This window comes from Canis lupus, chromosome 1, assembly GCF_011100685.1.
Source record: "Canis lupus familiaris isolate Mischka breed German Shepherd chromosome 1, alternate assembly UU_Cfam_GSD_1.0, whole genome shotgun sequence".
Classification (NCBI taxonomy): domain Eukaryota; kingdom Metazoa; phylum Chordata; class Mammalia; order Carnivora; family Canidae; genus Canis; species Canis lupus.
In genome coordinates, this window is record NC_049222.1 from 8,605,568 (window position 1) to 8,620,407 (window position 14,840).

A 14,840-nucleotide genomic window follows, 5' to 3' on the forward strand; every position below is an offset into this window, starting at 1 on the left:
TTTCTTTCCAACATCTCTTTCAAAAGCTTGTATTGACTTTTTAATCAGACAAGATAGGTATCCAAACAAATTCTCAATACTAAGGGTTAAAAATAGAGATTTACATAGAGAATATAGAAAGTATAACATCTGGCCAGGTTACCAAAACAGATTTTTGACCTTGTAGTATCTCTACAACAAAAGTCTAGTTGTAGGGGTGCCCCGGTGGCTCAGTGGTTGAGCGTCTGTCTGCCTTTGGCCCAGGGTGTGATCCTGGGTCCAGGGATTGAGTTCTGCATTGGGCTCCCCACAGGGAGCCTGCTTCTCCCTCTGCCTGTGTCTCTGCCTCTCTCTCTGTGTCTTTCATGAATAAACAAAGAAAATCTTAAAAAAAAAAAAAAAAAAAGCAAAAAAAAAAAAAGCCTAGTTATATCTCACAGTTTCAAGAGTCCCTGTCCAGACAATGCTTGAGGCTCTCTCTCCTTCCTTGGCTCCATTCCTTCCAGAAGAAGTATTTTTATTATAAAAGTAACAATGGTCATTGCCAAACATCCAAATGGTATGAAAGCATATAAAACAGAAGACCTATTAATGTTCTATTTTTTCCCCACAATTTTTTTTCACATTGAAAACATTGGAGTATAATTTGCATATAATATTACTAACATTTGGTAAGCAGTTCCATGTTTTTTTGATGAACATCAGAATACCCAACATTTTTCTTCATTCTCCAAACTTCCTTACTGTCCCTTTACAGTCCATTCTTTCCAATCCCAACCTCAACCCCAGGCAACCACTGATTGGCTTGCTGTCACTAAAAATTATGTTTTGTTCATCATAGGATTTTCTGCAAATGAAATCATACATACTGCTTAGAATAATTTTTTTGAGGTTTACCTATGTAGTGAGTCACCAGTAGGTAGTATTCATTGTATAACTACATTATAATTTGTCTTTCCATTTACGGATTGATGGCCATTTTCCAATTTTTCCCCCTTTTTTTAAAAAAAGATTTTATTATTTATTAGAGAGAGAGAGAGAGCATGAGAGGGGTGAGGGGTAGAGGGAGAAGCAGACTCCCCACTGAGCAGGGAGCCCAACTCCCAGAACCCTGGGATCATGACTCAGCCAAAGGCAGATGCTTAACCAATGGAGCCACCCAAGTGCCCCTGATTTTTCCAGTGTTTGTTATGAATAAAGCTGCTCTGACCCTCCCAACGCAAGTATTTGTATATTGTTTGGGGGACAGTTGGTAGGTAAATATCTAGGAGTAAAATTGCTCTGTCATGTGGCACACACACAAAAATGCCAAACTATTACTGTAAGTGGTGTTCTTTTTCCCAGTCACATTAGCAATGAGACAGAGTAAGAGTGATTCCTTCTCACCTGACAGGGTCAGTGTTTTGTTTGTCTTTTGATAGAGGGGAGAGAATAAACTGATATCTCTGTGTGTGTGTGTGTGTGTGTGTGTTGTGTGTGTGTTTAAGATTTTATTTATTTATTTGAGATAGTGCACACAAGCAGCGGGGTGGGGGGGGGGGTGGTGGGTGGATGGGGCGGGGAGGACAGAGAGGGAGAAGCAGACTCCCCACTGAATAGGGAGCCTGATTTGGGGCTCCATCCAGGACCCTGGGATCATGACCTGAGACTAAGGCAGATGCTTAACCACTTAACCAACTGAGCCACCCAGGCACACCCTTTCCAATCTATATTTCCTCAAGACTAATGATGATAATAAGCATCTTTTCTTGTTTGTATTGTCTATGAGCGTATCTTCCTTTATAACCTGTCCACATTTTTTTTTTATTATTTTATTAAAGGATCATTTGTCTTATTTTGGGCTGTAAGAGTTCTTTAAGAATTATTAATATAAATTCTTCATCAGATACGGATTTGTGAATTTTTTTCCTGGTCTATGGCTTGACTTTTTCTTTTCTTTGTTTCCCCCTTCATTTTCTATAGAATGTCTTTTGAAGAGCAGATGTTATTAATGTTGATGAAACCCAAATTATCAATATTTTTTTCTTTGGATTGTGCTTTTAGTCTAGTATTTAAGAAACATCTGCCTATTTCAAGGTTAGAGTTTTTTTTAATGTTTTCTTCTATAAATTTTATAATTTTAGCTTTTACATTTAAGTTTATATCCATTTGGAGATTTTTTTTTTTTTTTTTTTTTTTGCGGGAGGGTATGGTGAAGTATATTAGCTTGAGCTGCCATAAAAAATACCATGGACAAGGGGTTTAAGGAGCTGAAATTTATTTTCTCATAGTTCTGGAGGCTGTCTAAGATCAAGATTCCAGCATGATCAATGTCTGGTGAGGACTCTGTGTCGTGTAGATGGCCACCTTTTCCTCACATGGCAAGAGAGAGATCAAGCTTTCTGCTGTTTATTCTTATTAAGACTTTAATCCTCCCATGATGGCCCCACCCTCATGATCTCCTTTAAACTGAATTGTCTTCCAAAGGCCCCAAGGCCCCACCTCCAAATACCTTCACACTTGGGATTAAGACTTCAACATATGAATACTGCTGGAGAGGAACTGGGCACAATTGAGTCCAGGGCCCTGAGGTAAGAGCTGTTTGTTTTTCTCTTTAATGGGTATCCAGTCATTCCAGCACCATTTTTTTTTTCTTTTCCACATTGAATTATCATAGTATATTAATAAATAAATAAATTGGTCATATAAGTAGGTGTCTATTTTGAACTTTTCATTCTTTTCCAATGATTGTTAGGTCTATCCTTATGTCAATACCACACTGTCTTGATTATTATAGCTTTATAACAAGTATTAAAATCAGGTAGTGGAAGTCCATCAAAAATGTTTTTTCCAAATTGTTTTAGATACTCTAGGTCTTTTGCAATTCCAAATACATTTTAAAATCAACTAGTCCTTTAATTTAGGTAAGTCATTTGGGATTGTTATTGAGATTACAATGAATCTATACATTGATTCCAAGAGGACTGTTATGAATATAGCGTGTTTCATTTCCCAAACATGGTATATATAGCTCCATTTATTTTGGTGTTCTTTAATTTCTCTCAGCCATATTGTGTGGTTTTCAGTGTACAGCTCTCACATATATTTTGTTAAAACAATATATATTTCATATTTTTACACTATAAGAAATATTAAAAATATTTTCCTTTTCAATTATGCATTGCTTGTATATAAAATAAAACTGATTTTTGTCTATTGACTTTATATGCTGTGACCTCTCTAAATTCACTTCTTAGTTCTTGTAGCTTTTTACTGAGATTCTTTTAGATTTTTCCCTAATATACTTAAGGATAAGGAAGTTTGATTTTCATTGCCCTACACTCTGATTTTCCCACAGGCAAAACTATTGAAGTGTAACTTATTCCAATGAATTACACATGGTAAATTAGAGAGTTCTTGTATGTTTGCTGATTCTTCAATGAAATAGGCACCTAGTAACCCATAAAATTACATCCAAACACCAGTTAGCATAAAGACAGTCATTCAGTATTTTCCCCTTATTTCCCCCCAAAGTCTTGCTGCACCAGGTCCCATTTTTGTCTCAAATTCATGACTCTTGACAGGTAACACTGATTTTTAGTCTTTGACATCAAGTTTCTAATAATTGCTCCAGCATTTGAACACTGGCTTCTCCCAAGCTTTTTGCTTGACTTATCTCTCAGTATTTGGCTAAGGATATACCTTCACAGAATTCTCTAATAGAGCTCTTTAGAGGTAAGTAGAAACTTCACTCAGAAAGTGGAAATAAACAAATTATATAATTTCTGAGGAAGAGTACATAATCATGATTTCTTAAATGCCCATTATGTGACAATACTGTGCTGTATGCTGCTTTATATTCACAAACTTTGCTCAATCTCTCCAAATTTATGTAGGAAGTGGAGATTAAAATTCTTCTAACACAAAAAAAGAAAACTAGAAGACAGAGGGGTTGAATGGCCCATGCTAAGTTATTAACAAGTGACAAAGCTATGATCTAAATCTAGTTCTCTCTGATTCCTAGGGTATGTAGGAGTATGTGTGTCAAGATGATTTTTAGATATTATTAACCATTTTTTAAGAAGTTATTCTGACAAACAAAAAAAGTGTAGAAAAAATTATCTCCTAAACCCAGAAAACTAAACAAATACCAAAACAAAAATAAAACAGAAAAACCTTGAGGATTATGGGCCTTACCTACTCTGAGATATTTTATTTTTTAATGTACCTTAAAATTATTAAAAATTACCAAAATCATAGAAGACCAATTAATATTGACAGTCAGATAAGCCAAGGTGCACGTCAGGTAGTTTGATGTTTTGGTCAAGAATGTCATTTTAAACACCTGTGTAGAGCTAGTATGTTCCTGATAAAGACTTTGGAGGAACAAGAAATTGGCAAAAACTGATGGACAGGTACAAATGGGAGTGAAAATTGTACATAACCACTATAAAGGAAGATGAAAAAACTTTGTTATTTAAAATCCTGAGTAGATGCCTTCTGATATGAGGGAATAGACAGGTAACAGTATGGAGATTCCTCAAAAATTAAAAGTGGAAATACCATATGATCCAGTAATGCCACCACTGGATATTTATCCAAAGAACATGAAAACACTAATTCAAAAAGATGCACGCATCCTTATATTTAATATACCATTACTTATAATAACTAAGATATAGAAGCAACCCAAAGGTCCATTCATAGATGAGTGGAAACAGAAGATGTGGTACACACACACACACACACACACACACACACCCTGCATTGGAATTCAGCCCTAAAAAAAAAAAGAAATCTTGCCATTTGCACAACATGGATGGGCTTAGAGGGTATTATGCTAAGTGAAATAAGTCAGACAGAGAAAAATAAATACCATATCATTTTCTTTATATGTGGAATATAAAAAACAAAACAAATAAACAAACAAAAAACCCAAACATGCATAAATACAGAGAACAAAGTGGTGGCTGCCAGAAAGGAGAGGGTAACAGGATGTGAGAAACAGGTGAAGGGGATCAACAGGTACAAACTTCTAGTTATAAAATAAAATAAAATAAATGAATCATGGGGCTGAAAAGTACAGCACAGAGAATATAGTCAATAATATCATAATAACATTGTATGATGACAGAGGGTGACGCATTTATCATGGTGAGCATTGAGTCATGCATAGAAGTGTCAAATCATTATGTTGAGAAAATAGAAAAATAGGAATACCTAGGAGAAAAATCCAGAGGAGAGAATGTTGGAGGTAATATTATTACACAATGAAAATAAAATATAACTTTTTCTATACACACACTAACTTTTACATCCAGAAAAAAAAAAAAAAAGTATCATAAGCCTTATGTTAGGGAATAAGTTATAATCCCTTTTTCATAACCACATAATTTTTAAATAGTGTATATGTCTAAAAATATTCATTTTCTTAAGAGAATCTTTATTTCCTAATAGTTATCTAGAATGTGATTGCTATTATTGGTGTCAGTATCTATGCAGACTGAAAATAGACAGCTGAGTGAACTCAGAGCCACTGAGTAAATATAAGATTGGAGACTCGGGGGCACCTGGGTGGCTCAGTGGTTGAGCATCTGCCTTTGGCTCAGGTTGTGATCCCAGAGTCCTGGGATCAAGTCCCTCATCTGCCTATGTCTCTGCCTCTCTCTCTCTGTGTCTCGTGAATAAATAAATAAAATCTTAAAAAAAAAGATTGGAGGTCTTTGAGTAATCAATGTTAGAAAGGGTTTAATATGACCTAGTGCAAAAGGATCCAGACTGGTAAAATTAGCTTCAGCTCAGCTCAGGGTTTTTTTCCTTTCCTTAAAATTTTAAAAGACATATGGCCTTGGCCTAACCTAGATGGATATTATTAGAACATGACCTTGAGTAAGTATTTATTAGTTTTGTAAGAACAAAGTTATGAAATTAAAATTGCTATATCAAGTACAACAAAACTGCACTATCACTGTCTTCTAATATCACAGATTCATTTCCAGAATGTATAAATCATGTCCCCAGTGTGAAGACTGATACATTAAACATCTCTTCTATAGAATCCCCAAATCTAAGTAGGCCTTGTTTTGGATGCGTGACAACAACATCACGAACGGGTCATTGCATAGAAACATTCATTTAGCTGGTTGAAGCTCATGTCTAAACTCGTGTCTATAAATAATGATTATGAGACAGGCATTCGTTTAAGACATTTATGGATTCCAACCAGATGCTATGACCAAGAAACCAGTGTATTTGCTTTGACATACTCTATTTAAAATCTGGGTTATACATTTCATGTGTTACAGATTTGCCAACATTTCTTCAGTCACCCCGAATTAACATTTACACTTAACTAATGTTATTAACATAGAAATCTGGATAAATGAATACTGAATTAACATATCTTAAACCTAAAAAGTAATATATAAGTAATTTAATATAAAACTCCTTTCAAAATTTTTTGCTTATAAAAAACTCAAAAAAAATAATGCCAGTCAGGACATGTTAAATTTCATGAGAATCCTATTGCACCAAAAATATTATAGGATACACCAAAAATATAGCATTGTATTATATTATGAGATATGGCATGGTTAAAATAATTATGAAATTAGTTTGAGACAAGTGTAAAAGACTGACATGTTTTGAATGGGGTAATTAACCTGTTGGGGAATTAACACATTTTCTTCAGATTATCAAAAAAAATCAGAAGAAATTATATATTTGATGATTTCTACCCTTTCTGAAAACAGTGATCATCCCAGGCACTAGTGAACAGAACTTGTCTTTCAGGAGTCTATTTGTTACCCACCTCTTGCAGTTGGTTATGGCACTTAGAGCTTACCTTCCTGATTCAAAGGTGAACCACGTGGAGTCCCGTCCATATCTCCTCAGCGAGCTGAGAGGCCACATCACCAGTTTGACCTTGGCATTGTGGATATCCCAGAGATAGATATTCTCATGAGTGATCTGCATTGTGCATTCACCATAGATATCCAGATTTGGTGTAGGCATAAGATACACATTGAATCTCTCTGCAAAGAAACAAAGAATGGAACAAGTTAAGTGAAAAGAGATACGCCTCTTTATGGTAGCAAAGTATTAATTTATATACCTACCTACAGCCTTCAAAAAGCTTTACCATGTCCCTTGGGAACATCACACACCGTGTAAAACACTACCCTTTCCCATTTGATGTATGGGAAAATGGGTTAATTAAAATACTAGTTCATTCTCTCACTTACTCATTCTATACTTTGTGTTGCATGTATTCTCTATGGTGAGGGTGAAATGGTTAATTGTACAATGGAAACATAAGGGTAAAAGCTAAGCGAGGTCTCTGTCAAAATGACATTTACTGTCTCCTTCACACAATCTTAAATGCATATCATATACATAACTCTGGTAAGGAATGTCTTATTTAATTTAAGCAAGAATTTAACCAATTTTTCTTTTGTGTTATGAAGTATTTAATGCACACTTAGACTGACTCACAAAATATTCTGTATTCACAGTCAAATTCAGCATATGATAATCACAGATATTCATTACTGTCTTCTCCAGGATTTGATAGTGTTTTAGTAAGCGAAATAAAAATACACAGCCACTCCCATTTGTTGGATATTCTATAGTTGAAAATCTGATTATTAGGCAATGATTCCAAACCTTGCTTTATAATTTTTTGTGTATCTCAAAAACTACTGCAAAATTCTGCAGGCTTTGATCCCCATTTAAACACATTAGATGCACTTTATAAAAAATAAGGTTAGTTCATAATTTCCAGGAAGGAAAAAACTTGGTACAACCTATAAAGTGTCCTAGAAAATAGGACTAATTCATAGCACCATATTCTTGCTTTATAGTAGTAAGTAATCAATAAATACTGGTTAACTCTATGAACGAAATACATATATCCCATGATGAATATGCACCACAAGAATTGAGGAATTATTAAGAAAATGTCATGATAACAAAGAGTTTAAGAATTACTGGCAGATACATCTTTGTGAGTTTGAATTTAATTGTGAATCATGCTCTAAAGGCAGTGCTGTTGAATTAATGATTTTGAGAGGCATAAGGGTGCAGCTGCAGTTGAAAGAGGATTGATATGTTTTGGAATGTGCCATCATCCATCATAATGTCATGATCTTAAACACTGAATGTTTTCTGGTACTAAGCTGGAATTGTCTGTATAATAGAATTTTTTCTGTGGCAGGTACCTTGCAGAGTATTGCTTTGCTGATGCCAATAACAACAACAACAATAACAACAACAACAACAACAATCAGATTCTAAATGTGTTAAACATGATAGCTTGAAATTTAGTCACCATATGGACAATACTTATATTCAAGGGTCTAGATATTTTTATCAAAATAATATAGTGATTCAATTTTTTAGATTATTGACCCATATAACTGATATGTGTATGGATTCTACATTCATTTCCTATAGAAAGGAAAAAAGATAAGTTAATAGCTGAAGAAATGCAGAAAGATCACTGCCCCATTAATTATCTGCAATAAAAAGTATATATATCTTCTATAAATCTTAAAATTCTTATGTGCAATCAAGTAAAATCTCAATATTTTGCACTTAATACAGCACTCACATTGCTACCACAATTCCCACTTCAAGGGGATTACAAGCAGTAAATCAAACGGGCTTGATCTCATGTAAGAATATAAATGAAAGTTGGCCCCAACAGAATGACTCCTGCATATAGATAATGCCCGTATAGAAATCCTCTTTTCTTTGGTCAAGACCCTTTTGATGAAGTTCAGCTTTTGTATTTAGAAGTCATCATATGTCAGTGGCATCTGTTGTGCAGAGGTAAAACACTGTTGTTATAAAGTGGAATGTAAAACATTCCTCTACATTCCTTCCTCTCCATCAATTACAGGGTCTGAAGATAGCTACCAAAGAATCAATGCCAAAATGTCAAGAAATAACACTTCTTCTAAAATATTGAAATAAACATCATTAACCAATTTTGGTGTTGCATAAGGCTGCACTGGCCCTTGATATTCACACTCATAGTTTGATGTTGAAAAAAGAGAACATGAGAAAAAAACACCTGACATCGAGTGTCCTCCACATGGGTGATATACATGGAAAATCACCTATAGCCTACGGAGTATTACAGAGGACCCAAAAGAACTATTACATTTTCACTGAAATATCTGTGTGCTCTAATGCTGGTAGGTAAAACTTAGAAAAAATAAACAAAGAGTACAATAATTGCAATGGACATTGGAGAAATGTGGAACTGGAAAACACAAAAATAATGAATTTAGTAAGATTCACATGATGGAGGACTCTCAATGTCAAAATCAGTAAGGTACATTACACACAAATACAAAGAGATTGGATAACCTGCCCCAAAGGAGTCCTTCCAAGGGCCAGCCGTAGGCTACGTAAAACAGATGAAATGTGTCTTCCACATCCTTCTTGCCTAACTTCTACTTTCCTAGTCTTAACCAGCAATTCACATTAACTGTTACAGTTTGGAATGCTCTAACCCTCCTTTTGATACTATTTCTTTCATCCTACAAAAGGAATTATTCTAAGAAATTTTATTTTCGATTTTTAAGTATTCAAAGGCCATCTTATCCTAATGACTAATTTCCAAGGATTTGAGATTCAATTAAAATGTAGACTAATTTAATCCAGGAGAGGAGGAAGGCAGCTCAACTTATCTAGTAAATTATTCTTCTTTGATTCCATTGTCAAGGAAAAAAATGTTTCTGCATCTGCTGTGAGTAAATTATCTTATGGCCTTAATAATATAAAATATGTTGCTGCTTCACTAAAACTTGTTATTTTCCATTAGAAAGACCATTTCAATATGAAATAGCTAAAATTGGCTCCCCTGAAATGACTTTTTAAAATGTTTAACTTTGAGACTCCTGGGTGGCTCAGCGGTTGAGCGTCTGCCTTTGGCTCAGGGTGTGATCAAGTCCCACATCAGGCTCCCTGAGGTGCCTGCTTCTCCCTCTGCCTGTGTCTTTGCCTCTCTCTCTCTGGTCTCTCATGAATAAATAAATAAAATCTTTTAAAAAAATGTTTAACTTTGTGAAATAATTGTTTGAAGCAGGTCTCTAATCATGTCACTTTTTTTTTAGGTTAAATTTTTTTTAAAGGATTTTATTTATTTGATAAGGAAAGCATGAACAATAGAGCACACAAGCAGGGGGGAGAGGGAGAAGCAGGCTCTTTGCTGAGCAGGGAGCTCGACATGAGGCTCAATCCCAGAACCCCAGGATCATGATCTGAGCAGAGGGCAGACACCTAATGATTGAGCCACCCTGGCACCCCTGTCACTTTCTTATTTAAAAGCCTACCTTTGGTTTTTACTGCTGAGAGCATTAGTGTGCATCAAAGTTATCTGGAGGGCTTGTTTAAACACAGACTGCTGAGTAGTCCTCTAATTATTGTTTCTGATCCAATAGGTCTGGGCTGGGGCCGGACACTTTATATTTCTACTTGTTCCCAGAAGACGTTGATGCTCTGCTCTTTGAGACTGTTGATTTGCAAAGGTCATTTTAGAGTATTGCCAAGGAAGTAGTGGCATGAGAGGAACTGTGAGGGATGCTTTTGAAAGTGATGCAGTGTTCTAGTAGAACAAACCAGCACATTTAATTCAAAACTGTCCTTTAATCTTTGTTCAAATAAAGTAATCCCATCTCAACTGACTCATGACTGATTTGGCAGGAAAGAGTTCTTATGCGAATTGGAACAAAAGAAGTAAGAGGCTTAGAAAGAAAGGTCTATGAAAAAGAATTTTCAATTCATCAAATATTCGAATAATTTTCCTTTAAGGTAATCAACAATAACGATAAGAACACTGTTAAGGAGCACTAAACACACTTCTAAGTACCCAAAAGAATTAGAAAAGAAACTAGCTGTTTAGTATGTATGTTGCCAAAGCTGCATAATGGCTGATATATGAGAAAGCATAATTTTATTTTAAATGGCTAAAAACAATAGCAAGATGAAGTATTTACAAAACAAACTTATATCCAACAAAGATATTTACGATTTTTTAAAAGATTTTATTTATTTGAGAGAAAGAGCAAGAAAGTGCGAACATGAACAGGGTGAAAGGCAGAGGGAGAAGCAAACTCCCCACTGAGGAGGAAACCTGATGCGGGGCTGGGTCTCCAGGATTATGACCTGAGCTGAAGGCAGACACTTAACCGACTGAGCCACCCAAGTGCCCCAAGATGCGTGCTCTTATTGAATCTGCAGTTGTGTTTACAGGGGCATTTCTACTCTAGGGTTGGATTAGGAGGTCCAAAGGACTAGACCATGCCCCAAAAGGCCTGAGACCAGAGTTAAGGTGACAACCACAAGAACAGTCTCTAGGGGACTATAAAACAAGATTTAGTCAAATTGAATTGGACAAGGTGTGGCAAGAAAGGGGAGCTACACTCAGAAGAAATGTCTTGGAAAAGGCACGGTGTGATTCCAAGTGATGTGTGGGTACTGACTGGTCATCAGCTCTGAGAAGGAAAGGACCAAAACTTTCCTTTCTCAGCCAATGAGGTTTAAAATAGATCTGGTTTAGGGCAGGAACAATCCAAATATAGCTATGAGTTTGAGCCTGACAAGTGGAGACAAGTGGAGCATGGAGGGGTTTCGGGCAGCAGAGGATCGGAGATGTGGTTTCTAACATGAAGCAAAACATCATTTCGTGAGTAGAAATAAATAAACAGAACACAAAAGGATGATAAGCTTTTTGACCAGTTTCATGATAATTTCCATTTTGTAACAGTGCAGTTGGAAAACTGGGTTTAAAACAAGAGCCATACTAAAAACAAATATATTTTTACTCCCTTGTAATTAATTAAAGAATTTGAGTATTTTTTAAAATACAGGCTTTTGGAATTTATGTATTAAATAATTTTGTGCATCTAGCACATACTGAACATTCAGTGCATTGTGACTGCATTAACATAGAATGCCTCTTTTGTATATTAGTTACTTAGAATAAATTTGGGGAATGTCTATTAAATGCCAATTCATGCTTTTTCTTAAATTTAATTTTAAATTTTTAAAAGATTTTACTTATTTATTCATGAGAGACACAGAGAGAGAGGCAGAGAGATAGTCAGAAGGAGAGGCAGGCTCCCTACGGGGACCCTGATGTGGCACTTGATCCCAGGACCCCAGCATCATGACCTGAGCCAAAGGTGGACCCTCAACCACTGAGCCACGTGGGTGCCCCCATTCCTTTTTTTTTAAATTTTTTTAAAGACGGATTCTGGTAAGATTTAATCGTTCACTCATATCTCCTCTACTCATTCCATTTCTCTTACTACTTCAGAAGTTATGGACTTGAAGGTTGAGTAAAAAAAAAGGATGGAACATGGAACTAAGTATTATGCCTAAATATTTAGAAAGCAAGAGATCCATAAATATTACAGCTCATCAGGTATACCACAGAAAGAGGTTACAAATTTTGTAGTAGGCTTTAATTTTTAGTAACTTCAGGTAAGCGGGTGTGAGCTTCTATACTTTTTCCTCTTCTTTTAAAATCCAAGTGTAGCTCAAAAGGAGAAAAAGGTATTCTTTTAGCTTGTTGGTTACATCCCCAGTGATCTGAATTTCAATTCCAGGGTTTTCCAGAGGGTACAGGCTTAAATATTTGAAGTGCATTAATGAAAATGTGTAGATATTTTAAATTAAATAACAGAAAATTAATAATTACATATAGTATACATGTAAAATAATTACATATATATATACACACATTGGTTTCATAATGATTAGTAATAGTGATCAATAATTGGTTAATTTATCTATAATTTTACATTTCATCTAGTTGTTTCTATCAACCAGTGACTCCATAAGTAAAACTCTATATGCAACCTACTGTTCAAAATAACTTTATTTATTATTATTATTTTACAAAATAACTTTAAATATTTAACTGAGATTTTCTTATGGCAAGGGAATTCAATTGTTTTTTCTTTTTTCCAAAATGTCACGTGATCAGGAAACTCACTATTTATAGAAAAAAATTTGTTTAAATTAAATTTATCACTGCAGCTGGTTCATTAAAAGACCCAGATTTTGTTGTCTCATCAAATGTGGAAATGCTGTCGAGTTGGTGACCTTTATTTTCTTATTTGGCTATCATGAACAGCTGTAGCCTGTTTCTTGCATCCTGCCCTCAGATTTACCATGGTGGAAACAGAAACCATTCAATCTCCAAACTCAAGCTGTCCCCTCAACTCTCTTGCACACTGTTCTGGTACCAGCCTGGGCATGATGACGTGTTCTACACAGCTCCATCAGCGTGGACAGGTTGAGGGGTCATTCTCCCCATCTGGCAAACTATCCAAATCCTGTGACTAGTTCTCTAGCCTCTCCTCTTTCATCATGCTTGGAAGGGGATGTGTCCCTTCTTTCTGCTCTTCTCCTATGAAAGACCTTCAAAGCCTTCTCTTCAATCAGTCTTCCAGCCTGACCTTTAGAATTTCATGGTCCATCCATGAAATGGTCCACCCATCATCCACCGCTCTGGGGCCACAGTACATTTCTGAGACAGCAAGAAAGTCCCATTCTCTGCTCTATACTTAACAATTATTACATATCAATTTGAAACATGAAATTTTAATATTAACACTAAATTAATAAACAGTTTACTAATTATTTAGTCCCAGGACCAGAGCCATTGGTCTAATATTAAGCATTAATGAGTATATCCACAAGGATCTGGTATTTGAGAAACTGACTCATACTTTGGAGTATGGAATTTATTCCTGATTATTCATCTCAGTTTGGATTCTAAGTTCACCTCACTGTTTGATACAACCTGCCTTGATTTTAAGTTATATGAAGTGCTAAGGAATTGAACAGAACCAGGTATTACTCAGAAAATAATGAGATGTTTCAAGATCATTCTGAACTTCATATTCTTATCTCTAAATTTCCACAGTGTTAGGATATTGCCGTGGTCAGCCTTCAATTTCAGCAGCTTTAGAGACAGAGCCACAGTGAGGAAGCAGATATTTGCACATTTAGACACATCCTGATATCTGGATAATGCAGTTATGCCGGCAATGAAACAAAGCATGATTTATACTCATCAGAATGTGTGGAACTCTTGTTGGAATTGTGTGTTTTGTGGAATTGTGACTTCATTTGTATCACGGTACTGAAATTTGTCAAAATGTATTTTATTATAATGTGGCAACAGCAATAAATTCAGTTGCCAGATGCCATCTGTTCAACAGCTATTATGAACTGGAACCCCTGCATTTCTTCAACCAACCAGCAGGACTTAAAAAAAATTACAAAGTCATATTTTTAACACCCCGAGCAATTAATTAATTAATCTCTTTTCTCTTTTTCTTTCTTTTTAACAAAAAATGATGACTAAATTTTATCTGCATTTCTGCATAAGTCATGTTCACTCTAGTAAATACAGGAAATCATTTTAAGAAATAAAATAAATTCAACTGCTATTATACCTTAGAGAGATAATCTCTGTTAAAGTAACAGTATATCTTAAGATGCAAATATATTCATACACGGTTGTGATTATATTAAATATAAAGTATTGAACCATCTATATTTACTTACTGCAGTATAAGAATTTGCAGATCTTCTTAAATATTCTTTGGGGGTATATTATTTATTTATTTATTTATTTATTTATTTATTTATTTATTTTGGGGGATATATATTTTAATGAATACGTAATATTCTACTCTATAGCTATACCATATTTTATTTAATAATTATCTACTTGATGACTATAAAGTTAAGCCAATTTTAGTCTAAAATAAATTAGGCTTCAGTAAAATAATCAACTTTTAGCTGAATTGTTGAATATTCAATCATTTCATATTGAGTCATAGAATTTATTTTTA

General features: G+C 34.9%; 1 protein-coding gene across 2 annotated transcripts in view; it reads right to left on the bottom strand.

Annotated features, from left to right (window-relative positions):
- DOK6 (docking protein 6) overlaps window positions 1–14,840 on the bottom strand; it is a 368,735-nt gene that overhangs the window by 137,063 nt on the left and 216,832 nt on the right. For both annotated transcript variants that reach the window (XM_038525819.1, XM_038525818.1), the window contains exon 5: window positions 6,803–6,992. In XM_038525819.1, coding sequence (XP_038381747.1) covers window positions 6,803–6,992 — 190 coding nt within the window. The remainder of the gene's footprint in view (window positions 1–6,802; window positions 6,993–14,840) is intronic.